The sequence below is a fragment of the Nomascus leucogenys genome, chromosome 14 (genome assembly GCF_006542625.1).
Source record: "Nomascus leucogenys isolate Asia chromosome 14, Asia_NLE_v1, whole genome shotgun sequence".
Classification (NCBI taxonomy): domain Eukaryota; kingdom Metazoa; phylum Chordata; class Mammalia; order Primates; family Hylobatidae; genus Nomascus; species Nomascus leucogenys.
The window spans coordinates 10,365,678-10,393,663 of NC_044394.1; the positions used below are offsets into that span (position 1 = coordinate 10,365,678).

Consider the following 27,986-nt stretch of genomic DNA (forward strand, 5'->3'; position numbering starts at 1 on the left):
ATTTTCAGTAACAGCTGGTCTGTTTTGGGAGCTATCTGCTTCCTTAAAGTTTCAGTTTGATTATGTGGCATTTAGCATGGGTGATTCCATTTCATTTTGGTCTGGTCTGTGGGGCCTAGTGCAGGAGCTGAGTTCAAAACAGTGGCCTCCCATAAGTTGTCTTTTTTTTTTTTTTTTTTTTTTTTTGTGAGACAGAGTCTCACTCTCACCCAGGCTGCAGTGCAGTAGCACAGCCTCGGCTCACTGCAACCTTCGCCTCCTGGGTTCAAGAAATCTCCTGTCCCAGCCTCCCAAGTAGCTGGGACTACAGATGCACGCCACCACACCCAACTAATTTTTATGTTTTTTAGTAGAGATGGGGTTTCACCATATTGGTCAGGCTGGTCTCAAACTACTGACCTCAGGTGATCCACCTGCCTTGGCCTCCCAAAGTGTTGGAATTACAGGTGCGAGCCACCATGCCCAGCCAACTTTTGTTTAATACAGTCTTTCATAATACCGTCTGATCTGATGCTCACAACAGCCCTGGAAGCCAAATATTTGTTTCCCTGTTTTATAGGTTTATTATTTTCCTAGGCTGCTTTAAGGAATTACCATAAACTTGGTGACTTAAAACAACAGATGTATTCTCTTGTATTTCTGGAGGCCAGCATTCTAAAATCAGGGTGTGAGCAGGGCCATGCTGTCCTTCCTTGCTTCTTCTGGCTTCTCACCACTCCTGGCATTCCTTGGCTTAGGCAGGATAACTCACATCTGTCTTTGTCTTCACATGGGCTTCTTCCTTCTGTGTCTCTGATCCCCTCTTTTCTTTTTTAAGGATGCCAGTCATTGGATTTAGGACCCACCCTAAATCCAGGATGATCTCAACTTGAGATCCTTAATTACATCTGCAAGGACCCATTTCCAAATAAGGCCACATTCTGAGGCTCCTGCTGGACGTATCTTTCGGGAGGTGCGGTGGGGTGGAACACCATTCTACCCATTGCAGTGGATAAGGAGAGCAAGGTTCAAGAGGGGAAATGACTCTCCCAACGTCATGCAGTGAGAAAGTAACAAGAGCTGGCATTTGAACCCAGCTCTTCTGCTTAACATATGCCTTTAATTGGGTAAAAACAAGACTCTTATGGTATAACTGCTGATTGTTATCTGGTTTGTAGAAAATGAAATTGGTAGCTTTTACCCTAGGATACCTCAAATATCAGACACCATTTTCTGGAAGTATATTATTGTTAATGACATTGAAACTATTAGTGCCAGTGTGAACCCCTTAAATAGGCATCATTTACTTTATTTTCTGTGTCATAAATGGGGAAATTAAGACCTAGAGGGATGATTCTGCTGAGAGAGAAAAGGAATTAAAAAAAAAAAAAAAAAAAAGACCCAGAGGGAGTAGCGACTTGCCCAGAGTAACTAGAAAAGTTAATGGGAGAATTCCAGTTATGACTCAGACGTAATCTATGTTCTAAGCTTTAAAGTGTGCATTATGCAATTGCATATTTTGCAATTGTGAAAATGGTCTCCTTGTCAAAATAACTATGTTAGATTGCAAAGAAATTCTTAGTCCAATTGCTGTTGAACTCCTCTTCCCTGGCTCAGGACCATGCGATATGATACACATAATATATAACATAATATAATATCTGATCTATATCTGTATCTATATCTGTCTCACTGTGGGAGAACCCTGGCTCATATAATTGGCCATCAGATGTGTCCACAGGTATAATATATAATATAGCTGTGGTATATATAATATGCCTGTGGACACATCTGATGGCCAATTATATGAGCCAGGGTTCTCTAAGGAAACAACTAATAAAAGAGATATCTATAGAGATGCATAGATATAAGAAGATTTACTTTGGGAATTGGAAATGGAGGTCAAGAAGTCCCACTGTCTGCTCTCTGAAGGTGAAGAACCAAGAAAGCTGGTGGTGTAAGTCCTAGTCCAAGTTCAAAGGCCTGAGAACCAGGAGTAGCAGTGTCCGAGGGCAGGAATTAGTGTCCTAACTCTGAGAACAAATTTGCCTTTCCTCCACCTTTTTAATATATTTAGGCCCTCAGTTGAATGATGCTTACCCACAATGGTGAGGGCAATCTTCTTTCCTCAGGCTACCAACTCGAGTGCTAATCTCTTCCAGAAACACCCTCCCAGACACACCGAGAAATAAGCCTTGCTGGCTATCGGGGCATCCCTTAGCCCAGTCAAGTTGATACATGAAATTGACCATTGCACCAAGAAGACCTAATGTCCTCAGCCTGTGCTTATAGGAACCAACTTGTAGCGTGGAGAAAGGGGTGCTCCCCGCAGCAGCACTCTTAAGCTCCGTTTGGTGAGCAGTTTGGTAAGCTTGCCAAGGAGGCTCCCGTCTACACTGGTTCCCCTCATCATGCCTGGGATCATTTCTTAGTTATTGTAGACGTCATCATCACAACCTCTCACCAAGGAGGGCTTACATCTTGCAAAGCACTGCTTAATGCAGGTTTTGCTTTTGGTATCTGGCCTCCCTGGTGGTTAGAAATCTGATCAACAGGCTCTCAGCAAAATCCAAACCTGGGCAGAACCTCATTAATGCAAAGCGGAGGCTGTGCCACAGTCTCTTAAATAGCTAGAGTGTGATTAGACACTATCAGCTTAGAGGAGCATCCTACCTGTCCCCCTCCACCTGCAGTCCCTAGGCTTCCTTGCCCCTTTAACAATGGTATACAAAGGCAAAGCATGTGTTCTCCCAGCCTCCCCAGGAGCTACCAGCTTGCCAGCTGTCACAGCATGCCTTTAATGGGTTTGTGAAACCCAAGAACCTGACCCATTTCTCCTCTGGGGAAGGAGTATAACACAGGATGCCAAGCTGGGAAGCAGGATTCGGGACGCTCACCTGGATGAGACCAGCTCTCTCTGCCGTCCTAGACAGATTGTTTTGTTTTTTCCAGTTTCCAGGATCTCCAAATCTAAAATAAGTGCACAGAAGGCAGTAGAGTAAAATTGTGACATTGTTTTCTGCTCACTTATCTTCTTCCTTCCTCTCTTTTAATTTTAACTCCACTTTCTGCCTACTCTGACCCTAGATATTCAGGCTCTGGTACCCCGCCCAAAGGGTGTTGACTGCAAACTGACTGTCAAATTTCATAATCAGTCAATAAACGAACCTGTTTTGAGCAAGCATGATGTACAAAGTTCTGTGCCTATTTTCATTATGGAGGAATTCATGCCCTCGGGAGCTTCTAAACTAGTTAGAAAAACAGTTCGTGTGAACAGTGTAAGGCAGTACGGAAATAAGGCCACAGGAATGATCTAATTAACCTGGGGTCCACGGGTGGGTTTCAGAGGCATCCACAGATGCCCCAAAATTGCCTGCATAATTTTGTGTATGCAATCACACATTTTTTGAGTAAGTGCTTAGCTTTCATCAACTTCACCTGGAAAGATAGAGCACCTTTTGTGCCGTTAGAGTTTGAGCAAGAGTAGTCTTTATACGTTCAATAGTTGAGCAGGTAAGACTTGAACTCATTCTTAGAAAATGGTATTCAGGGCAGGAGGCAGCCCCGAAGGCAAGAATCCCCAGGAGATAGCCTGCGAAGACTGTTGCACTTACAACCAGATGCCTCATGTCTCTGAAACTCAGTAAGATGGGAACCCATACAATGGTGATCATTGCTGCTTCCCATAGTTTGGTGAAGTCACATAAGCTCCTCTTTCTTTCTTTCTTTTTTTTTTTTTAACTCACTCTGAACCTTGTACAGTGCTCAACTCATATCATAGTGGACACTAACAAATATTGGATATATGTGTGAGTTAACCAAAATAACAAATGTGAGAGGGCTTTGTAAATAGCCAGAGCACTGCTTCAACAAAAGATCTCTGTTGCCAAGCGTGTGTATTTTGTCCTTTGCAAACAGCCTGCGCCAAGTGAGCATCTTCTCCGCACTTGAAAACTGACCCTTTCCCCTGTAATGGGACTCAAAGGGCCAGCTCATCTGATGGAGTGTCCCTGGGCTGGTCAGATGAATGATAGCTGTGCTGTCAACATGGACAAGATGTGCAGTTTCCTAAGAGCCCAGAGATGACCTCACCCTCCAAGGGCTTGGCCTCTTCACCCCAGTGCCTGCTGAAACACACCTGCAGCCTTGCTCTCACTCTGGGACAGGGAGATTCCAGGAACACCTTTGCTGTCCTCAGCAAAGAGGCTACGAGGGGTGGGAGGGAAAGAGACAGCGGGTATGGCAGAGCCTCTGATGGGACTCCTAGCAGGATAAGCAGGACCACTGATTGTATCCTCGCTATGATGTCTCAGGATGGTAGAAATGATCAGGTGCTTCTTTGCTGAACACTTCTGGTATCTCCCATCTTCTCTCCTCAACTTCCTAGCTGTGCCCATGCTAAGAGAAAAGAGACCCACTATCAAATTTTGTTTCTCCCGTGTGCCATCCCATAAACAAGATGACTCATTGTCATCACCACCAAACTCCAAGCAACTTGGGCTGGTTGGGAGTGGGAAGGATTTTTAAATGTCATTGGTTGAAGGTGACAGGAGTTCTCAAAATGGTAGGAAAGATAGAAGTGGTTTACACATATAATGTTTCTTGGCCGGGCGCAGTGGCTCATGCCTGTAATCCCAGCACTTTGGGAGGCGAAGGTGGGTGGATCACTTGAGCACAGGAGTTTGAGACCAGCCTGGGCAGCACGATGAAACCCCATCTTGACAAAAAATTAGCTGGGCATGGTGGTGCGCACCTGTAGTCCCAGCTACTCAGGAGGCTGAGGTGGGAGGATCACTTCAACCCAGGAGGTTGTGGCTGCAGTGAGCCGTGATTGCACCACTGCACTTCAGTCTGGGCAAAAGAGTGAGACCCTGTCTCAAAACAAAACAAAACAAAACAAAACAAAACAGTTCTCCACTGCAGGTGTTGCTGAGAGAAACAGTGTGTGAGCTGATAGAATGAGCTCCAAGCTAAGAATTAGAAACCCTTGTTCCAAATCTGTTGCTCAGAGACTTTGAACATGTCACTTAACTTCTCAGAGCTTCCAGTTTCACCACCATAAATGGGGGATAGTACCTCTACGACCTCTCAGGATCATTATGATAGTCAAAATTTATGATGATGCCTCAAGTGGTATAAAGGCATACATATTTGTCATTAAGAACATATACATGAATACACCTATTACATACAGAACACTCCCTCTGTGTCAGGTCTCTTACATTTATCTACTGCAGTCCTCACAACAGTCCTATGTGGTTGTATTGTTTTTCCATTTTTATGGATAAGGAATCAGAGACGCATGCCTGGAATCATACAGCTCACGTGTTAGTCTTTCCTGAAGTCCAGGCCTATTTCCATCCGCCACTATGACACTAGCTCATGATTCTTTTCTCCTGTGTACTGTTACTTTATCCCTTAAAACATTACATACCCCTCTGGCCTTTACCATCTCTTATGGACTGGTCCCACCCTCTTACCCTAACCTTTCTTGCTATAACATTGATTGATTGATTGACTGATTGATTGATTGACTGAGAGTCTCACTCTGTCACCCAAGCTGGAGTGCAGTGGCTCAATCTTGGCTCACTGCAACCTCTGCCTCCCAGGTTCAAATGGTTCTCCTGCCTCAGCCTCTCAAGTAGCTGGGATTGCAGGTGCCTGCCACCATGCCCAGCTAACTTTTGTATTTTTAGTCAAGATGGCGTTTCACCATGTTGTCCAGGCTGGTCTCAAACTCTTGGCCTCAAGTGATCTGCTCACCTCGGCCTCCCAAAGTGCTGGGATTACAGGCGTGAGCCACCATGCCTGGCCCAATTTCTTTTGTTTGTTTTCTTCCTGCTTTGGCTTTTGACATTCCTCTTGGTCCCACTGTCAGCCCACCTGCCTTGACCTCTGAACACAGTAATGCAGACAGTAACTGAGCTGCTTTCTAGAGGCAGACCTCCTGCTCTTGTGAAGTGAGAAAACAAATGGTCATTCTCTTCCCAATTTTCCAGGCTCTGAAACGTCTCTGTCCATAAGAAACCTGAGTGTATAGCAGCCAGGTGCAGTGGCTCACACTTGGAATCCCAGCACTTTGGGAGGCCAAGATAGGTGGATCGTTTGAGATCAGAAGTTCAAGACCAGCCTGGCCAACATGGTGAAACCCTGTCTCTACCAAAAACACAAAAATTAGCCAGGCATGATGGCACATGCTTGTAGTGCCAGCTACTCGGGAGGTTGAGACACAAGAATCGCCTAGACACAGGAGGCAGAGGTTGCAGTGAGCCAAGATCATACCACTGCACTCCAGCCTGGGCGACAGAGTGACACTGTCTCAAAAAAAAAAAAAAAAAAAAAAGCTGAGCAAACAGGGAGGAGGAGGGCCCACATTTTCTTGTTATCATTAAGTCCTCGCGTCGCATGCAGACCCTTCAGAAAAATGATGATGCTTTAGCACCGTAGCACTAGATCTTGTCAAATAAGGTCTAGTGGGGGAAGTGCTGGAAGTGGGGACTTTGCTTAATCTCTTCACTCCTGTGAGACAGGGCAAAGGGTTATTCATTCTAGTTTAGAGATGGAAAAGGAGCTAGAAGGACTGGCCGCGCATCACACAGCGAGTGGGCAGCAGAATCAGAAGCTTAGTGGACATCAGCAGTCCTGTGTGTCCCTGGGGAGCTAGGCACCTGGGAGTTGTTGCCAAGGGTGGTTGAGTGTTGGCTCTGAGCTTGGCACTGCCAGTGCACAGCTCTAGCACAGTTCAGGCCTTGGGAGAATTATCTGACGCCTAGCCCCGCACCCCCAATTTCCAGAGCCTAGCTTACCAGATCTACAGCCTGACCCTACTTGATAGAGAGAGGTGGCAGAGGGAGCTCCCCATTCTCAAGTCCTACCTGACAAGCTGATCCCAAGCAACCCACACCTAAGGTGGGCGTCTTCTTGGGGAGATGCCCTTATAGATGCTGCCCATTCTCCCAGTGCCAGGAATCTTCCCTACAGTTAGGTACGAGATAAATCAAAGCCAAACTTGGCTGATGAAATTCAGGAGCCAGTAGTGACCCTTGCCACACGTATAAATCGCAGCAGGCTGGCCAAGGGCCTTTGTCTGGCCAGGAGAGTTCAGGATTATCTGGCCCTCTTTTCTGATGTATGGAGTCACCGGCTGTCGGAGTGTTTACTAACGGTTATCACCTCAGTGCTGTGGCCATTATCAGACGCAGGGCCGCCTGCCGAGGCTGGGCCTCGCACCCTCTCTATTACCACCTGTCATTGGCAGGGAGTGTGTGCTGACACTGCCCAGCCCTCACTGCCTGGGGAAGATAGTTTCTGACGGCTGATCAAAGAGGAGAAGCAAGGCCTGATAAAGAGTGCGTGTTTCGTGTACTTTTAACTTTGGGAAACGTTGGCATTTGCATTTTTTCCCCATCTTCCCGATGCTGGCAGGAACCAAGCGCAATAAATGCAGTGGATTCAGTTACCTAATCGCTGGGGAAATGGTATGTGCTTAAAGCAACAGAGCATGACTATAATCTCCTTCCAAGAGAGAGTGGATGAAATAAGCTTTCACAGAAGACTTGCTGTATAATAAAGTAGAATAATTCAAATTCGGACTTTGAAATGATCTCGCACGTAAAATCTAATCTTAGCGTTCAGCAGAACACCACAGACTTTTTGGAACTGGGGAGCAGCTTTGGCTTAAGGACAGATACTTGCCAAAGATGCTATCACCCACCTCTTTGGGGGTATCCCCCAAAATAATTCCCTGGTTGTTCATATGCCGTTGGGTAGCTGGGAGACCAGGTGGTGAAGTAGAACGTGTTCTCAGCTGAGGCATCAGGAGAGTGAGTTCTTGGACCTCATCTGCCACAGACTTGCTGTTCTGTCTTGGGCCATAACTTCTGTGAGCTCCAACTATAAAATAAGGAGGTTGGTTATAGGTTATAGAATATAATGGTTAAGAAAGCTTTAAAAACATTAGGCTATATAACCCCTTCTTTAAATGAATATTTATTTATTTATTTATTTGTCTGTAGAGACAGGGTCTTGCTCTGTTGCCCAGGCAGGTCTCAAACTCGTGGCCTCAAGCAATCTTCCCACGTTGGCCTCTCAAAGTGTTGGGATTGCAGGTGTAAGGCACCACTCCCCGCCCTAAATGAAATTTTAGATGGAGTCCCGTTGTATCAAAAAGAGGAAAGTAGGGATCCGTTTGGGTTCAACTTGGGAAGGGGGTTGCCACTTCTTAAGGTGGTCCCTGAAGACCAGGGGAACCCTGTAGCTCCTCAGAAACAGTTGTAAAACCACCGGCCTCAGTGTCACGGAAGTCACTCCAGAGGTCTGCACTCTCTCAGCGGCATGAGCTGTTTCTCCTGCATTACACAGTCTGTTCGCCGCGTGCTTCCATCCTACGGGAAGGCTAAAATGGACCCTGGGTATGGAGAGGAGCGGGTGGGAGGTAGACAAGAACCGCCTGCTCCCTGAAGGTGTGCACTCAACGTCAGATGTCCCGTGTGTGCCGCAGGTACCTTTGACCGCAGCGTGACCCTGCTGGAGGTGTGCGGGAGCTGGCCTGAGGGCTTCGGGCTGCGGCATATGTCCTCCATGGAGCACACAGAGGAGGGCCTCCGGGAGCGACTTGCCGACGCCATGGCCGAGTCACCCAGCCGGGACGTCGTGGGATCCGGAACAGGTAAAGGTGTCATCAGACTTCTCGCCTGACTTGGTCAGGATCAGCACCTGTTGGTGCAGAGCTTCTTTGGAATCGTTTGTAGGCATCTGTTTGTTTTTGCCGTTGGTTTCTTTAGTTAGCACTCCGGTGGCTGTCCGTTTGAGGAGCTCTGGTGTTGGGAAACCCTGTGTAAAGGGGAGCTCCCAGTGGAACTGCCCCTCCCACGTGGAATACCACATGCAGGACTGCCATGATCAACACCACTGTGCGGGTGGCTCCCCGAAGGACACTTTCCTCCTTTGGGGGTGTCCCCACGTCTTCTGGCAGCGCTCAGGCACTGAGTCCTCAGGCTGTACCTCTTCAGACACGCTGGAGACTTAGAGATTGGCAAGTCTCAGTAGGGCCTGCCAACCTGAGCGGAGTAAGCATGAAGCAGGCTGGGCTGGTTTCAGCCCCCATCAGCTTTTCCTTATGCTGCCTTTGGCCTTGCATTCTTGCCTCTGAACGAGTCCAGCAACTAGGGTCTGGGTGGCTTCCTGCATCCCAGAGCAATCAGAAGACATCCTTAAATGATGAGTGAGCCCTGGCCCAGGCAAGCACATGTTCATGTGCACACACACACACACACACACACACACACACACACACACAACATGCACTCAGGAAAGCCCCCAATCATCCATCTCCAGTACAGCTGTAATACAGCCTGCCTCTCCTTTCCAAAACCCTTCTTTGTTCTAGATATCTGTGCTATTAGTGACTGCCCTAGCCCTGCTTTTGTGCTGACAGAGGCCGCCCCAGCAGGCCTCTTCCCAGCTTTCAGAGGGAACTTTCTACTGGGTGCAGCTGACTCTGGCTGGAGGCCTTTTCTCTCCAGCTTGCCTGAGTCCTCTCAAGACTCTGTCACTCTGCTGTGCACTGCTCTGTTCCCGCTCCACATGCCTCCCTGGAAAGAGAACCCCAGTAAGGAGAAACTTACAACCCTGGGGCAGGCGCTGATCAGGACCAGCAAGATTTAGAGTCAGAGCATTGAGGCAGGGCTTGAAATGTCTGACATCATCACACAGTCCCACTTCCCCATGGGTCCTCCAGATCTTTAGATGTTTAGGTTTATAGTCAGGCGTTTCCCTCGCCCATCCCCATGCCAGTCCCTCTGTTGCTTCACTAAGACGTGTCATCTCCACAGCACTAGCTGTGTGGCCTGCCCATGGTGCTCCTGTAATAACTGGCAAATGAACAGGATGGAAACCATGGGTGCAAGGGAGGAAGAGGAGGAGCCTGGCTACATGGGTAGCATGTCATCATGCCATTGTTCTCCCAGCTGGACCCAGAGATGAGAAGCATTTACCAGGGCTTGACTTCGCTTCCCCTGGAAGGGGGCCTAAGTGAGGAATGTGGCTTACGGCACAGCCTTTTGTCTACATCTCTGGGGTCCCTAGCCAGCCTCGGCTCACATAAACCAGAGCCCAGTGCCACTGGACTCACTCCCTGGCAGCCTCCCTCTTCCGAGGCCTGGAGGAGCTCCTGGGTGGCTCTTCTCTCCCACCGCCTTCTCAGGAGCCCCTTGGAGCATCTCACTGTCATCTGGCAAGAGGATTTGAAGGTGCATTGAGTCACAGCTGTGGAACTTCAGCCTGGCATAGTAACCTGCACAGCCCTGGCAGCAATGCATCTGCCAGACAGCTGAGGGATTCAGGAGAGGCTTTGTGGCCTTAAGCAGGTTCATGAAGTTAAAAAGAATAAAAAAAGAGAAAGAAAGAAAGGCAGAGGAAATTAAAACTGCATGACCCACAGGTCAGAAAATAGGAGACTCCCCTTTTTTTTTTAGCAGAGGGATTTCATTGTCCTCCCCAAACTGTCACCAAAAGGAATTCAGTTGGTTTTCTCTGACCATATTCGATGTATGTTTTATTTTTAAGAAAAAACTTTTTCTTTTTTTGTTTTTTTAAGGCGGAGTCTTGCTCCGTCACCCAGGCTGGAGTGCTATGGCACAATCTTGGCTCACTACGACCTCTACGTCCTGGGTTCAAGCAATTCTCCTGCCCCAGCCTCCTGAGTAGCTGTGATTACAGGCTCCCGCTACCACGCCCAGCTAATTTTTGCATTTTTGATAGAGATGGGGTTTCACCATGTTGGCCAGGCTGGTCTTGAACTCCTGACCTCATGATCCGCCTGCCTCGGCCTCCCAGAGAGCTGGGATTACAGGCGTGAGCCACCATGCCCAGCCTAAAACTACCCTCATTTTAAAAGCCAGTAAGTGAAGCAGATATTATGGAAGTTACCCAGTTTCCATGGTTGAGAATCACTTTTCACATTTTCAACTAGAGTTAAAACATCAGCCTGGTAGTGCAGCCCAGGACTTCGAAAGGGCACCCTGGTACACCCATGCCCGGGTCAGCCTACTGCCAGGAGGTAGTTGGGGAAATACAGTGCAACGTGGGTGAGAATTTCCAGCAAGCCACTCTTTTCCCATAGCAACCTCTCAGTCCCCCTCTTTCTTCCCACAACTCTACTTCTCTAGGTGGCTCATAGGACAAACGAGGTATCAGCAAGTATTTGCCTCTGATAAGTCGTCTGATGCACCAGAGCTAAGTCAGTTCCCTTAACGCTTTGCAGCAGGCACCACATGTGGCACGACAATTGGGACCGATAGCCTCTTTATCAAAGTATGAATGAAGCACAGATACCAACTGAAAACTTGCTCTCATGATCCCTGACACAGAAGCCTATTCTATAGCATGCCTCACTGTTACATAGGTGTAGCCAGCCTTGATTTGTGGATTTCTATAGTGTAAAAACTCCTATTATGATCAATTTCAACCTGTCACACGGTGTCAGCCAGCTAACAGAGGTTCTGGATATGTAACAGTCTGTGCACTCCAGCACCTGGCTGGTAAGCTGTACCCTAGGGCAGGTCAGCTCCCCTCAAAGTAAAGCAAAACCTTTTCAAACCTCACTATTCAGAGTGGTCTGGGGGTTGAAGGATAGCTTTGGTCAAAGGATACACAGTTTCAGTTAGATGAGAAGAGTAAGTTCAAGAGATGTATTGTCCAGCATGGTGACTCTAGTTAATAACAATGTATTCTTGAAAATCACTCAGCGAGTAGATTTGAAGTGTCCTCGACACAAAAAATGTTAAGTATGTGAGGTAATGCATGTTAATTAGCTCGATTTAGCCATTCCAAATGTATACATATTTCAAAACACCATGTTGTACATGATAAATATGTATAATTTTTATTTGTCAATTAAAAAATAATCTAAAAAAAAAAAAGCGTGGTCTTCAGACCCACAACAGCATCCGTAGCCAGGCGCTGGTGAGAAATGCAGAGCCTCAGGCCACGCCCAGCCCTGCTCAGCTGAGGTCTGCATTTCAGCAGGATCCCTGTGCATGCTGAAGTTTGAGAAGGTCAGTTTTAAATTATGGTTAACTTATAAGACAGATGGCAGTTCTTTGGTCCGTGATGGCTGCTGACCAAATAGTTGAATTCCATCACCTATGTGATTTGCAAGTCCAGTTCTAAGATAACTGGCTGAATTGCATTTTTGCTAATATCTTTCTGCCCCTTGCCCCTGTCACCCTTCCATCTTTCCATTCGGCAAACTCCAATTCGAGCTCAATCCAACTCTGCTCTTACACGTGGGTTCCTGAAGAAAGAGCACATATTATTCCAACTGGTGCCTCTACAGATCCATGGAGCCCCCAGGCCCCACTGGAGCCTGCTCTGTATTTTCCTCGTAGCCCCGCCCCCATTCTCAGTTTGCACTCATCTTTTTTAGCAGAAGCCAGTGCCTAGCGCAGTGTCTACAATAGAGACACAGAGACGATGAATTCTTAGTCAGCCTCTGGCTATTTCTCAGTCCTTTTCTTCTGTCGTCCTTAGGCGTATTTCTCAAGGCCTTGTCTTGGCCCTGGTCTCTTCTCTGTCAGTACCTGGCAATCTCTGCTTCCATGTCTCCAATTACTATCCATAAACTGATGATTTCCAAATAATTTCCAAGTTGGCTTTCTCTCCTGATCTCCAGAACCATCTATTCAGCTACCTACTGACATATCCACATGTCTATGAACTGAATTCCTCTCTTCGGGCCTTTTCCTTCTCTCGAGTTCCCCCATCCTGGTGTCCAAAGCCCTTTGAGACCAGCCACTGCCCTCGCTCCAGACTCATCTCTTGCTGCCCTGGGCCAGCTCCAGCCAAGCTAAACTCCCAGAGGGTCCCCGAGCACACTCAGTCTCTTGCCCGCCAGGCTTCTGTGCATACTTTTCCTTTTGCCTGGAATGCTGTCTCTCAAAGCCCCCTCCTCTCTCTGTTGCCCCCCTCAAAATAACTTGACTAATTCCTGCTTAGCAGACATTCCTTTCAATATTGCCTTTTCTAGAAAAAATAGAATTTTTAAAGTAAACAAAACATTGACTTAGTCCAACTGTTTTGTGTCTAGGTAAAGATATAACTTAATACCAGTAAAAAAATCTTTTTAAATAAACACCTGTGTACCTATTAAGTACATTTTCTCTTTCGACTTTAACTCTTTCAATAACTGTAGCTGCACCTTGTCTTTCTTTTTAGTGCTCTCACACATCTGATATCAAAAGCCCAGGCCTTATGCATGGGTCCAGATCCGTGTGTAAAGTATTCCTTTTTTTTTTTTTTTTTTTTTTTCTGAGACGGCGTTTCGCTCTGTTGTCCAGGCTGGAGTGCAGTGGCGTGATCTCGGCTCACTGCAACCTCCGCCTCATGGGTTCAGGCGATTCTCATGCCTCAGCCTCTTCTCCTCAGGCCCTTTCCTGAGTGGCTAGGACTATAGGCATGCGCCACCACGCCCAGCTAATTTTTGTATTTTTAGTAGAGAGAAGGTTTCACCATGTTGGCCAGGCTGGTCTCGAACTCCTGGCCTCAAGTGATCTGCCCACCTCAGCCTCCCAAAGTGCTGGGATTAAAAGCATGAACCACGGTTCCTGGCCCCCATTTAAAGTATTCTTGATGCATCTCTGTTGCAGGAGTATCTGAGTATCTGTTTGCTGCTGTTAACTTCTTTTTTTTCTTTTTTTTCTCTGTCACCCAGGCTGGAGTGCAGTGGCACAATCTCGGCTCACTGCAACCTCTGCCTCCAGGGTTCAAGCAATTCTCCTGCCTCAGCTTCCCAAGTGGCTAGGACTACAGGCGTATGCCACCATGCTCGGCTAATTTTTGTATTTTTAGTGGAGACAGGGTTTCACCATGTTGGCCAGGCTGGTCTCAAACTCCTGACCTCAAGTGATCTGCCTGCCTCAGCTTCCCAAACTGTTGGGATTACAGGCATGAGCCACTGTGCCCGGCCTGCTGTTGACTCTTAAGTGCTCACAGAGTCAGCTCTCAGGGTCTGGGAGACTGTCTGTTCCCCGTGACTGTTCCTCCTGCGGCCCCGGGCTCACTGATTCTTCTTTACAGTGACAGCATTAAAGATACGAAAAGGCTTCATCTTTTCCTGTCTGCCGTCTCTTTAACAGTCTCTGCTCTAGCCAGAAGTAGTTATTCTTGGGGATCACGTAGTGGGCTCAATCTTTGCCTCTTACCTTCTGTCATATACATATTTTACTTCCTGAGCTAGTTCACCCACATCTATAACCCTTCACAAAACAGTATTACAGCCAGTGCATTCTAGTACTTCCTTTTCTTCTATTATTCTAAGAATTATCTTGTCCTTTCTATTTTATTTCATTTTTTTAAAAATGCCCTCATGACCCACTAAAGTGATTTCACAATACATTGGTGAATGGCAATCTGTGCTTTGAAAGTCAACGCTCTAGCTTATTCACCTAAATCCTCTGAGTTTTCCCATTTATGTATTAATTACTCTGCAGAAAAGGCTTAAAGATTATGCTCAACTAAAGCTCTTCCAAAGATTTCTGTCAGAAGCTACTTTTATGTACTGAAAGGGCTGCACCTTCCTTTTTCTCTTGTTAACATAAAAAGCACACTTTGAACATTAGGCAGTTTTTAAGTGATCACGGGATGGTTTCAGCAAGTTAATAACAAATATTTGTTGATTGCTATGTTTTGCAAAAGATGACCTAAAAGCACTATGCGTGTGTGTGTGTGTGTGTGTGTGTGTGTGTGTGTCTGTGCACACATGCATGTGTACTAACAAAGTCTTTCATTTTAAGACCGTAAAAAGTAAGCTCTCCACAAATGTGAGCTGTTTTTACTGGAGTCAATCAGATATGTACCAAATAACGAATCCAAATATCTCAGTGTATTGGACCCCTCTCCTGCCTCTAGAATCAGCTCTTCCAAAGGGCCTTGGAACTCCTGCCTGGGTCAGTACGGAGGGCTGGGAACTTTTTCATTCTAAGGCTACATTTCCAATAGGGGACATATTAGCCCCATCCCATCCCAGGGTGCCACATGATCAGATGACAAGAATTGTAGGCACCAGTGCCATGCGTTAATTATCTTTTTTTTTTTTTTTTTTTGAGATGGAGTCTCACTCTGTCACCCAGACTAGAGTGCAATGGCACAATCTCAGCTCACTGTAGCCTCCACCTCCCATGTTCCAGTGATTCTCCTGCTTCAGCCTCCTGGGTAGCATGGATTACAGGCATGCACCACCACGCCCAGCTAATTTTTGAATTTTTAGTAGAGACGGGGTTTCACCATGTTGGCAAGGCTGATCTCAAACTCCTGACCTCAGGTGATCCACCCACCTTGGCCTCCCAAAGTGCTGGGATTACATGCATGAGCCACCACACCGGGCCAATTATCTTATCTTTTAGCCATCCCTACTCTCTGGTCAGTCTCATTTTAAAAGCAGATAATTGATTTATCAGTATTCACTATAGAAAGTAGTTGACCACATTGGACTTTGCAGACATTTCAGAAGATGTGGTGGTGGTTAGAATTTTCTGCATCCCACATATTTTTAAAATCTGCAATTTAGAGAGAACTTTACCCAGTCCAGCCCTAGGGGTAGATAGATGCGTCCTATGGGCCCAACTCATTGCAAGGCCATGGAAATAGGAACTGACAGTGTTGCCCCAGGAAGCTGGAGAAGTGACACTTACATGTGTTATGTAGGCCTCTCAAGTCCCTTTCCCAAACCTGAGATTCTCTGATTCTAAGTGAAAGGTGAGCCTCCTTTATGGGTCCTGGGTTAGCCACGCTGTTCCTGTCCTAAGCAAACCCGGAGGTCGTGTGAGCTGAAGATGCTGCCTTCACAGGGCCATCGTGGCTTATAGCCCCGTAGGTCACATTCCCTGCTTCCCTACCACACACAACCACCAAGCTGCTTTGATCTTTCCATAGAATCTTCTCTCCTCTTCCTACAGCCACTCTATCAGGCAACCTGGTATTTACCCCGGATACCTGGGAAGGGTTAGTCTTTTGGCCTCCTGAAAGTAGGAATCGCTCTCTTCTCCAGGATCCCCAGTGTGGCCGCCCATGAGACCCAGTCTTCAGTCTTTAATTTTTTCCTCCGAGCCTTACCTCTCTAACTTCCTGGGTCCCCTTCTCAAGATGGGCAAGGGTGATTCATCTGTGCAAGCCATAGCTTCTGGCTTGGTCTGGCTCTCGCCAAAGTCTCTAGGCTTCTCTGGGTAATATCCCTGATTGCCCACTGCTCCTAAAATTGCCCCTGTCGCTGCAGCACCAAGTTCCTCAGCAAATGCTATCACCCAAGCAACTTAGCCAGAACCTAGGGCTTTTCCTCTGCCTTATCTAATTGGGCCCTGGAGTTTTCCTCCTTCTACAGCATCTACAAAAGTTCTCTCAGTATCTTCTCTTAATGACCTCATCAGTGGTCCAACTTGTTCTTTCTGTGGTTGGGGCAGGCAGGTTCTCTATCGGTATCCGCCAGTTTCTTCCCCAATAGACTGGAGAAAAATAAGAGAGACAAGTTTCCTACCCTCAAAGAGATTAAAGCCCCAGAGGAGGCCACAATACTGAACGGTGGGTCTGTTTCTCTCTGACTTCTACCCCCGGCTTCCCACTGGGCCTCCCTAGCTGAGCTGCACCAAGTGGAAGTCAGGAGTGCTCCCCTGCCCACAGGGAATGGTCTTTCTAGGATGCAGAGGCAAAGCTGGAACTCCCCAGCGCCTAATGCCCTGATTGCTGAGGGTGAGAGAAGAAAGTGTCCCCAGAGGCACAGGGCCACCAGATAGAGGGCCCAGTCCCACCAGCAGGTCACAAGCGTCCCTACTCGGGACAAGAGGGAGCAGCTGCACCAGCGAGACTGTGGGACAGCCGGTGGCCTCGGCAGGGGTGGTGTTGTTGGTGTTGCTATTTGTGTCTCAGTTCGGTGTCGCATTGCCTATTCCTAGCTATTTTCCACTGGCAGGAGAGGCCAAATCTGAGAGTCCGTTCAGTTCCCAGCACCAAGCCCCCGCTATTGGGAAGAATGTGGTGTTTTTTCCCTTTCCAATGGGATATGAAGCCCTCATCAAGAAATGGGGGAAGCCTGTGACCCTGGGGAAGTGTCTTTCCCTCTCTGGGCCAGTTTCTTCCTCTGTGACACAGTGTGGGGAGGAGGAGCTAGTAAATGCAGTAATCGTTGGCCTCCTATAACTCTGATGTCCTGGCCGCTGCAGGGAGCACTCGGTCTCTCATTTACTCCTCTCCACGGTAGCAGTGGCCACACCTCCCATGGGACTTGTACGCCTCAGACTCTGCCTGCCACAGAAATGTCCTCTAATTGTCAGAGCACTGCCAGGTAGACCTTCCCCTCTCCGGTTTACAAAGGAGGAAACGAAAGATTTGAAGTGAGAGTATAACTAAAAGATGTGGGATTAAAATAAGATAGCTGAGAAGCGGTTCCAGTTATTAAGATCCTGCCGGTCTCACCTAGTCTGAAGAGTTGGAGTTTTATCAGTTATTCTCACCTTTTATTCAGAATAAGCAGGGATCCAGCAGAGGAAGGGGACTGTCAGTAGCAGGGCCTGCCTTGACTGCCGTCGCACTTCCCTGCTCAGAAAGTGCCCAGGCCCGCACATTGCACCCAGGCTCCTTGCTATCATGTTTTTGTCTCTTACAGGCCTTCCCCACCTTCCCTCCAGCCTGACCTCCCACCTCCCCTTCTGCAGTAACCTCTGCATATTTCACCTCCTCCACCTTCTTGTCAATATAGGATCCCAGCATCCCCAGCATGCACCCTGTTACCTGGCCCTGGTACATGTTGGTCACCTCTCAGGAGACCGCTGCCCTCCCATCCTGCCCAGTCGTCGTCTTAGGCCAAGCTCAAATCTCACCTCCTCTGTGTTGCTTTCCCTGACCGTGAAGCCAAATGTGTGCAGCTCTCTCTGTCTCTGAATTTCTGCACCACCTGCTTGCTGGATACTTGGCCCTGGGCAAAGAGTGTATGCTGCCTTTTCCATTAACTTGCTCACCAATTCCCTTCATTTTGCCGTTGGAAAAGGGCCGGCCCTGGTGGTCCCTTCAGCCCCTCCCTCACCCATACTCCCACGAATGTCTTGACCCACTACTGGTTCTTTGAACCGAGTCTGAATCATCTTTGTTATCCCCAACCACCAGCCTTCTCCCTGCCCAGCAACCAGCACTGGCAGGAGAGCCAGGCTGAGCCTCAGTTAATGTTTGTTGAGTGACTGGATGGGTTTTTGTGGCCCCCGAGAGGTAAATGAAAGCCAGTCAAAGCAATGGGAATAGTTATTGATTAAAAGTCACACTTGTTAGTTTCTGGCCAGGTCTCAAATCTGATTCTGAGTAGATCATTTCCCCCACCCCACCTTCGTCACTAAGGCTACTGGAAGCCCCGCCAGGGCCAGAGCTGTAATGGCAGTTTGGGCTGAGACTCTCCTCTGCATATTTCTTAGTTGTCTAAAGTCACTTTTCAACTCTTTCACCAAGGCACAGTGATTCCTATCAACAAGGAGGAAGTGCCACTGTGACCTCTGTGACCCTTCAGAGTCCCCTCTCCAGGTGCTGCCCCAACATGAAGGCAGGAATTACGGTGGAAAGGCACAGGCTTGGACCGAGGGGCTGGGGGAGGGCTGTTGGACCCCCAGAGCACAGGCTCTCCTCTGGAAGCATTAACGTAGGTAAATGGTTAACGAAAGGGAGGATTTCTCCCTGTTCCTCCTCCTCTGCCACAGTATTGACTTTTAACCACTGACCTTTCTGTGAGGTGTGAGATTCTGAACAAAGTTGAACGCAGTCATGGATGGTTAAATTCCCACCTTTCCCTTCTGCCCCTGCTTCTGCCCCTGCTTCTGCCCCTCTGCCTTCTCAAAACATGGCCCGAGATGTGGAGGCCACCCCCTGGATGTGGTGGCTGCTGAAAGAGGGAGACACACTTGCTCACAGAAAATGAAAGTTGGCAATGACCCTCTGACCCTTTAGGAATCCAGAGTCTTGGCTCCTAGAAGCCACAGAGCACTGTACCAAGAAGGCCAAGCCAAGCCAATCCGATTGAACTTGACAGAGAAGTGAAGTTCCCTAGTAGAAGAAGGCATTTGGGAGCACCCATCCCGGAAACAGCTTTCCAGCCTTGGCCTTTTCCTTATTTCTTCCTGCCCACTCCTCCTCCCACCTCACCCCTGCCCCCAGGGACCTGCCGGCCCACTGCATAAGACATTTTTAAATTTGCTGGCAAAATCCCCCAGCACCAGGCTTCGCAGCCCTCCCGTTACCCACATATGTTTTATGGGGTGTAGCCCGCTAGCTTGCAGTTCTACCCCTCTGCACCCTTCATTGAGTTTTGGGAGAAGCGCCATCCAGTCGTGTCATGTGTTCAGGATGACTTTTCCATTCCGTGCCCGCTGTGTTCTTTTTCCTGGAATGTTCCCATCATCTCCCGGCTCCAGTTGGCCAGGGCCAGCGTGCCATCTCCACGCTGTTGTGTGTGACTGTTTGGTGCTGACCCGAGGGGTGGGTTGGAGGAGTGTGAGCCTGAGCTGGGTCCTTATAAGGCCTGGAGTTTCTTGGTTTCATGCGTTATCCATCCCTGACCACTGAGAGCTGAGTAGGGTCCCGTGGTTAGTGCCCTTGAGCTGGTCTTTGTGACCTTTCTCTAAGCGGCCCAACCACACACTGCCATGCAGCTTTGAACTTCAGACCTGGTTTCTAAATCCATGGATGCTGAGAGGAGGAAGAAAATCTGAGGGGTTACCCAGGATGCCGGCTTTCTCTTTACATCCTTCCCTACCCCAGCCCTGTGCAGCAGGCAGGAGTGTAGGAACTCAGGCAGCTGGACTGGGGAGGAGGGAGAGAGGGAAGGATGATACCAGTTTAGGCTAGTGAGAAATCCGTAAAACCCTAGATGTGCTGTGCCTGGGAACAGACCATGAACACCCCCGCAAAGCTCTCAGTGGTCAAACCAGATTTGGGTATCGACTCACTTTGATCTCAGCTCTTCCTGCTCTCTTAAAGGTCCAGTCTGTGATCCTCTTTAAAGGAATATTTTATTTTCAATACAGACACAGCCCTTGACGTAGCAGTAAAAACCTTCCCCCCCGAGAGACACGTGGCTGTGAAGTGTTTTGGTATGTAACGTCCTATCTTTGCCTATGTGGAAGGGGTTGTCCCATTGCTTCTTTTGTCCCTCAAGAGGGTGCCCTCCTACCCCGCCGTGCCCAGGCCCAGGAGCACTCTAGGGAGGGCAGGGGTCAGCTCAGACGGGAGGTCCCTTCTGGAAGGGGACTGGTTTGGGATGGGGAGTGGTTGCCATCCTTCACCCAACAAGAGTTTCTTTGAGAACGCCACTCCCTGCCCCCCACTTTGAAGATGGAAGTCAAATTTTCGGACTCTGCTGTGCAGAGCAGGGAGGTCACTAGGCTCTAATGCATTTACCATTGACTGCCCCTCTTGTAGTGCGTCTATTAGTGAGTAATTTGATTTGTACCTATTCATTTGCAGTCCCTGCAGGAGCCTGGAGCTGGCCCCTAGTATAATTGGTGCTGTCTCTATTTTTACATCATTAGATTAGCCCCGACTCCTGGCCACTTGTTGTCTGCGCTTGTCTGTCCATTTATACAACCTAATGTAACACAAAATTCATTACTGATCACATTACTTTCAACTCTGAAGCCAGCCTTGTGATAAACATTTGGTTAACCCCTTCCTACCCACGGGAGGGCTGACAGAACAAATGCACTTCTACCCGACAGGCAAATCAATATCTTAATACACCAAAGTGGAATTGCATTTCTAGATTTGTTATTCCTCCTGGAGGAGCAAATGGAAAGGCTCGCCTGAGCCAGCTGAATTGAATAATGAATAGAGCCCCGGCACCAGCAGCCAGTCTGCGAGCACAGCACAAAGGCAGACGGGCATCAGCCAGGCCTTTTCCATCTGGACGGGCGGCAGCACCACCACAATTAGCTGAGACTGTGATCCTTTCCCAGCCACGGCGTGTGGGCTTGAGACACAGGCTGGGACCCCAAAGAGGGCAACAGAGGCCGTGCCCCAACACCATTCCTTTGGCTAGGCTTGGCCTAGAACACTAGACCAAGAACTGGGTTATTTAACTTCAAACCTTGTTCACTGATGTCAGGGCTACCAGATGCCAAATGCCACCGAGAAGTTAAATCTATTACTAAACTCAGGTTTACCATTTGGAAACAAACCTAAAAAGCTCTTCCTCTTTAGAGCCAGGTCAGTGACACTGGGATTGGTTGGTTCACACCAACTCGCGTGTGTGCGCCTGTCCCCAGGGCCAGCATTCTTCAGCACACAGATGCCATGGGTGCCTGTACGTGGTTCTGGTTCTCTGGTAGGGTTGCTGTGAGCAGCATGTGGGACTCTAACACGGGAGCTGGCCAGGAGTCTTAAAGGGACCTCAACCTCAGTACAGCATTATTAATCTAGAAAATTCTCTCCTATCCCCAGCCTGGTCATCCTCTCCCAACCCCCATTGGTCTCTGGGTAGCAGCCACAGCTGCAATAAGTCATTAACTTTCAGGACACCTTGTTTCAAAATGAAAAATACCCCCACTTATTAAGAAACTCTCCTAAAGCCTGGGGCCGGGCGCGGTGCCTCACGCTTGTAATCCCAGGACTTTGAGAGGCTGAGGAGGGTGGATCACCTGAGGTCAGGAGTTTGAGACCAGCCTGGCCAACATGGTGAAACCCCATCTCTACTAAAAATACAAAAATCAGCCAGACATGGTGGCACGTGCCTGTAATCCCAGCTACTTGGGAGGCTGAGGCAGGAGAATCAGTTTTTGTTTTTTGGCTTTTTTTTTTTTTTTTTTTTTTTGAGACAGAGTTTCACTCTTGTTGCCCAGGCTGGAGTGCAATGGCGCGACCTCAGCTCACTGCAATGTTCGCCTCCCAGGTTCAAGGGATTCTCCTGCCTCAGCCTCCCCAGTAGCTGGGATTACAGTCACCCGCCACCACACCCAGCTAATTTTTTGCATTTTTAGTAGAGACGGCGTTTCACCATGTTGGTCAGGCTGGTCTCGAACTCCTGACCTCAGGTGATCCACCCGCCTTGGCCTCCCAAAGTGTTGAGATTACAGGCGTGAGGCACTGCGCCTGGCCAGGAGAATTGTTTGAACCCAGAAGGCGGAGGTTGCAGTGAGCTGAGATTGCACCACTGCACTCCAGCCTGGGTGAAAGAGCAAGACCCTGTCTCCAAAAAAAAAGAAAGAAAGAAACTCTCATAAAGCCTGTACCACAATGATTAGAAAAATTGGCATAGGGGAAGGAAAATGGAACCATGACCATGAAAGTCATAAATGCCATGAATTGAAAGAAGCCATGAACAGAAGATCCTCCAGTGGGAAGGGAAGCCGGGAAAAGCAGCCCTCCAGGGACCATTCTGCCTGGATTTGGATATGGGGAAGTCCTGGGCAGGAGGCCGAGGGGCAGAGGCACTGAAGCCTGAAAGAGGGCACCCCCTCTCACAGAGGACTGCACCTTGGACCCTGCTGTCCCTTCAGCTGTCCAGAGCCCTTCCAGGCCAGAAGTGGCAAACAGTCCTGAGAGACATGGAGGTCCTGGAGATTCCTGGAGAGGGTCAGGCACCACTCTGGGCCTTGTCTATTAGACGGATTCCTCCACCATCTCCCATACCTCTCCTCTTTTGTGTACAGGGAGGGGGCGGGGAGAGGGGCGCCTCCTTGCAGCAGTCCCAGGGCCCCAAGGTGAGAAGTAAGAGGTGGGGAAGGGCCTCACCCTGCCCTGGGCTGTAGGGCCAGGCCAGGTACAGGGAGGTCCTTGTCCCAAAGACTCCAGAATCATAACCCTCAAGCACTTCCTACTGTGAGGAGCTACAAAGCAAGCCGGGGTCCCCTCAGCAGGGTATTATGACACCCCCACATCCCAGCAGTGGAAGGACACTGGTGTGTCACTGAGGTGAGCCTGGGCACAGTGCTGTCTCCTCAGGGTCGGGGAGACCCTTTCAGAAGGAGGAGGGGCACTAACTCACCACCCCTACCCCTGAACCTCCAGCGCACTGTCTTGCTCAGCCGCAAGCCCGAAGCTTTGGCCTCAGCTGTTAATCTTCTCAGGTGGGTAAATGGAACACGTGGGTGGGGGAGATCCGTGTATCCCATGCTGGCCCCAGCCCCATAAGCTCTAGAAAACAGATAAGAGCACAGGCCTTTGCCTTTGCAGAATAGGACGGACCAGTGGCAGGGAGGAACGCGCGTCTGCCTGTGGAATGAGAGACTGTGATTTCTTAACCTTGATGGAAAAGGGGAAAGCCACATCTTACCAAACTCTTCCGCTGCGTCGTAGGGAATTTAATTACATTTGGACGTTTGAATGAGAAGCAGATGTGGCTCTGGCCCGCCGGCCAGCAGCTCTCAAAGGACAGCCGCTCTCCTGTGGTCTGCAGGGCTCAGTGCTATCTCGTCACGCTGGAGGGCAGTTCAGGGAGACCCCTTCCTGGGAACTAGGGTGGGTCTTCCAAGCTTCAGGGCTGGACTTCAGGACACAGGCAGGTCAAGGCCAGCTGCCAGCACCTGGTGCCAAGGACGAGTCGCCAAGCCCTGTCCGCTCTTCATAGCCGGGCAGAGCAGGCCTGTGTGCCGGTGCCTGAGACTCCTCCAGGCCCCTCATTGGCATCCACACAGAGTGGCGTGGCAGCACCTGGCCGGGCATTCTCCATCCCCCACGCCCACCTGCCATGCCCCTCAGCACTGAGTCCACCCTAAATGGCATCAGCCAAGGCTCTGCCCCCCAGGTTGGCACGGAGTAGCTGGAGCTAGGAGAGGCATTTCAACACCTCTCCTGGGGGGCCCTCCGCTGCTAAAGACAGCAGAGGCAGCAAAGCGTGTTTTTTACCCAGTTTCACGTGCGTGTCCAGTGCGGGTTCTGCTTCTTAAAGCCCGCCACATGCTTTTCTCATTAGAGCCGTACACACCCGGTGAGGTCACTAGAGCAGACCCTCCCCCTCCTGTGCCACAGATGCTGACGCAGATGAGAAGTGAAGTGACTTGCCGAGGTCATTTGGCACATCTGTGACAGAACCGAGGCCACAGCGAAGTCTCGGCCTCCAAGCACAGTCCTCCTCCTCCCTGGGCCGTCCACAGGGAGTGGCAGGGCAGGGCTTCTCCCACATCTGGCCGATCCTGAGCATGGCTCCAGCCAGTCCTCAGATACATCCAAACCAGCGACATAGGAGCTGGGTCAGCACTGGTGACCGCATGTACTCTGCTGCCAGAGGAGAAAGGGGACTCCCTTCTCAGTCCCTGCTAGCCCCAGCCCCCCGTCCTCCCAAGCACTCACTGCTGGTAGGCAAAGAGGACCCCTGGTCTGTGGGCATGGCAGCGAGCTCTGAAGCCTGAGGGAGGAACCTGGTGGGGAGGGGAGCCCCACACTGCAGGGTGAAGCCTGGCGGGCGGGTGGTGGGGAAGAGGGAAAGCACAGGGAAGCCAGGCAGCCTGGGAGGTGGGTATGCTCAGTGCGGTGGGAAGCAGGGCTGCCTTTAACTGCTGCACTTTTCACCTCCTAAAAAGTGCCCTGGGGGCTGAGGCTGGCTCCATCCCAGAGTGTGGTCTCTGACAAGGCTGTCAGGGGTTTAGAGCCAATCTCAGCCAACTCCATCTCTGTCTCACAGAGCAGGCCCCCGCCCCCTCAACCACGCTCTGGAAGAGACAGCAGTTGTTTTCAGGCACAGGACAGGTGTAAGACAAGCAGCCCGGAGCCACGTCTGCCTGGGCCACCACCTCTCCAGGTGCCAGTGCCAGCGCCAGCACCAGCACCAGGAGGCTGCCAGCCCTGCTCAGCCCCACACAATTTGCTCAAGTCTTCCCTCCACTTAGTCTCTCTCTCTCTCTCCAAGCCCCATTTTGCATAGCTGGTCCTGTTTGCAGGACATAAGGGCCCTGTGTGCAGGCCCGTTGCTGACCAAGTTGATCGCTTGGGGCAGACCCCATATGGTTCATTTCCTGAACTTAGAGCAGTCACGTGACCCGCTGGTCACCTCTTCACATGTCCCATCAAGGGAGAATGCAGAAAATGCCTGACCTTCTGATGAGATGACCTCCCCCACTACGTACCTCACTCCCCGTTCAGGAACCCCCAGGCAGAAGGTACTGAAGCTGTTGGTTGCAAACCTTCTCAAAGCCAGGCACTGGGCAAGCGTGGGCAGCTCTGCTGGCTGCTGTGTGCTGCGAAGCCATCCGCTCCCCTGGCCCCAGCAAGGGTCTTAACCACAGTCCCTGCCGATGTGGGAGAGCTGAGAGGTGGATGCAGGAGGGAAAAATCGATGCATGTCAACAGGCTTGGAAATTTATTTTCCATCTTGGAAGAGGGTATTTGCAAAGAGGCGAGGAGGGAAATGAAAAGCTGTAAACACACATCTGCCATCTTCCTCCCTGGGCCATCTCTTGATTAAAAAGAAAGAATCCTTCCCAAGCTCCAGTGGAAGGCAAGCTGGTGAGGGCCTGGCTGGCAGAGACACCTGCTGGGGAGGGAGGCTGGAGAGGGACCCTGTAGTCCTGTGGATCATCACAGTGACTAATCCGATCGCAGCAATAATAGTAAGTCACATTTGCTGACTGGAAGCGTTAAGCACTTGGTGATGCACTCTACATGCATTATTTAATTTCATTCTCAGAACCAGGCCACGACACAGACATTGTTAACCTCATGTTCGGGAACCTGAGGCACAAAGATTCGAGTAACTTTCCCAAAGTCTCCCAGGTAGCAAGTGGCCGGGGGCTGTGCCCTTAACCACTTCCCTAAACGCCTCCACCAACCTGGGCAGACACTGCCCCTCTGCCTTCTGGGGTTCTCTGAGGCTGGGGGATGGACCGGCCAGGGGAAACATCCTCATCCTCCTGCTCATTGCTGGAAACAGGCAGAGCTGTGGGTGCAGGGTCAGACTGGACCGTAAGATCTCATCCTACTCCCACCAGTCAGCGTGGGTGGAGAAATGCAGCCAGGGCCCAGTCACAGTGCTCTGCCAGTCCCTTCAGTGGGCAGCATCAATGCTCATCTACAGAGCCATGGACGCTGCTCCTTTTGTGGTGACAGAAGTGCCAGAGCTGCCCAAAGGCTGAACCAGGGGCCCCAGGCAGCCTCTTCCTAAACACACACAGAGCACTGTCCTCCCTGGCCCCTCTCAGGTCCCTGAGACTAGGGCTCAATGCCCCCCCTTCCGAAGCCAGAGGAGCTTTTCTCAGGGCCTTTGGCCAGACGTCCAGCTTGGAAGAGACCCAGAGAACACCAAGCCCAAAGCAGGACTTCCTCACTGTTTTTTGTTTTTTGTTTTTGAGATGCCAGGCTGGAATGTAGTGGCACAATCATAGCCCACTGCAGCCTGGAGCACCTGGGCTCAAGGGATCTTCCTGCCTCAGCCTCCTGAGTAGCTGGGACTACAGACACGTGCTACCACGCCTAGCTAATCTTTTAATTTTTGGACACGGTTTTCCTGTATTGCCCAAGATGGTCTTGAACTCTTGGCTTCAAGTGATCCCCTTGCCTTGGCTTCCCAAAGTGTGAGATTACAGGTGTGAGCCACTGCACCTGGCTTGACTTCACCTCCGACCTGCTGCTGGGGCCCCTGGTTTGGCCTCTCCAGCTTTCCCTGCATCTCACACAGGCCCTGTGCCCTCCACATTTCACCCCTCCCGGGGAGTCTGCTGCCCATCAACTCACAGCCTGGCAAAGGGGCCACAACACTGCACTGTGGGTGGAGGGGCATGGGGCCATGCTGCACGGCCCAGCTCAGGAGTAGGGCGAGGTGTGGGCAGCCATGCCCTTGCCTCCTCACAGACAGAGAGCGACCCCACCCCACCCCATCTCCCTGGGTACACGCTCCCAAGTGACCAGGGTTGCTTCTCTCTAAAAACGCCAGCCCCCTCTGACACCTCTGAGTTTGGATGGGCTTCATATGGAGTGGGACAGCATGAGCATCCACCTTGCTTTTTTTTTTTTCACCCTGAGAACAGTAGTGCCAAGGATCAAGCTGTCTCATCCTTCACTTGTTTCATGAGAGCGGAGGCACCTTTCCTTCAGTTGCTACTCATTCATCACCCCCCTACCCCTGGGGGCTGTCCATCCTGGCCCAAGGCATAGAGGGGCAGCTGCGGGTAACAGGCCCATTTCCAATATGAGCCAACAGGGAATGGCTCTCCAGCATGGGCATGGGGGCTGGTCTTAGTGATGCCGGAGCTGCCAGCACCCTGTGGCCCGCACCAGCACCCATTCTTTCTTGGGGGGTGGGGGTGGGAGGTGAAGAACCAGGGCAAGTGGTTGCTTCCTCTTCCTTGGTTTTGCTCTCTGCAATGTGGGTATGTAGCTCCCACCACCCAGGGGACCACATCCCTGGAGAATGCAAGGTCACAATGAGGTGACTGGGTCTAGCCACTTGCCTGGAAGCCACTCCTCCTCTCCTGCCCTACTTTGGGGCCTGGAGAACAAGCTCTTTTAAAGCTTTTCCCACTGACCAGAATCTCCACACCTCTAAGGGGGGAGGCGGCTGGGGACACTTCCCTCAGTTCCTGCCACAGAGCCCCCAGCACTCTCTTCCGGGCCCTGGCAGGTTCCTGATGGACTTCCCCCACAGGTCCACCTCAACCACAGGACAGCTGCCCAGACCTGGGGGTCTTGGGAGTTGGGGAGGAGGGCAGCAGCCAGGAGTTGGGCCACTGAGTCAGAAGGTCCAAGGGCATCCCTGAAAACTGCAGTCTGTTTCCCTGTCCTCTTCTGGCAACCCACCCGCATGGGGTCCCATCTGGCACTGCATGGGCCGTAGGTCCCTACCCCTCCCACTTCCTAAAACTGTTCTTCATGTTGAACCTGTGACTCCTCTCCCCCTCCCCCACTCTGAACGAGGTCTTGGCCCCCTCTGTCACAGCAGATCCATCTCTGGGACCCCCAAGACAGATTGGTCCCCAGCCCCTACACATGCATGTCACTGTCCTCCTTGACTGCAAGCTCCCCCTCCTCACGGTGTGCCCCTGCGCCTCCTGACACCT

The 27,986-nt window shown here is 50.1% G+C and overlaps 1 protein-coding gene and 1 long non-coding RNA gene across 5 annotated transcripts in view; one reads left to right on the forward strand and one right to left on the reverse strand.

The window, feature by feature from the left end:
* Positions 1-27,986, forward strand: part of BCAS3 (BCAS3 microtubule associated cell migration factor) — a 714,356-nt gene that overhangs the window by 682,063 nt on the left and 4,307 nt on the right. For all 4 annotated transcript variants that reach the window (XM_030828111.1, XM_030828114.1, XM_030828113.1 and 1 more), the window contains one exon: positions 8,480-8,647. In XM_030828111.1, the coding sequence (XP_030683971.1) occupies positions 8,480-8,647 (168 nt within the window). The remainder of the gene's footprint in view (positions 1-8,479; positions 8,648-27,986) is intronic.
* LOC115838374 lies at positions 1,840-7,872 on the reverse strand. The gene is made up of 3 exons (XR_004033393.1): positions 7,694-7,872; positions 2,877-2,949; positions 1,840-2,006 (listed from the first exon to the last, which is right to left on the reverse strand). It is a non-coding gene; the product is annotated as an uncharacterized LOC115838374 (long non-coding RNA).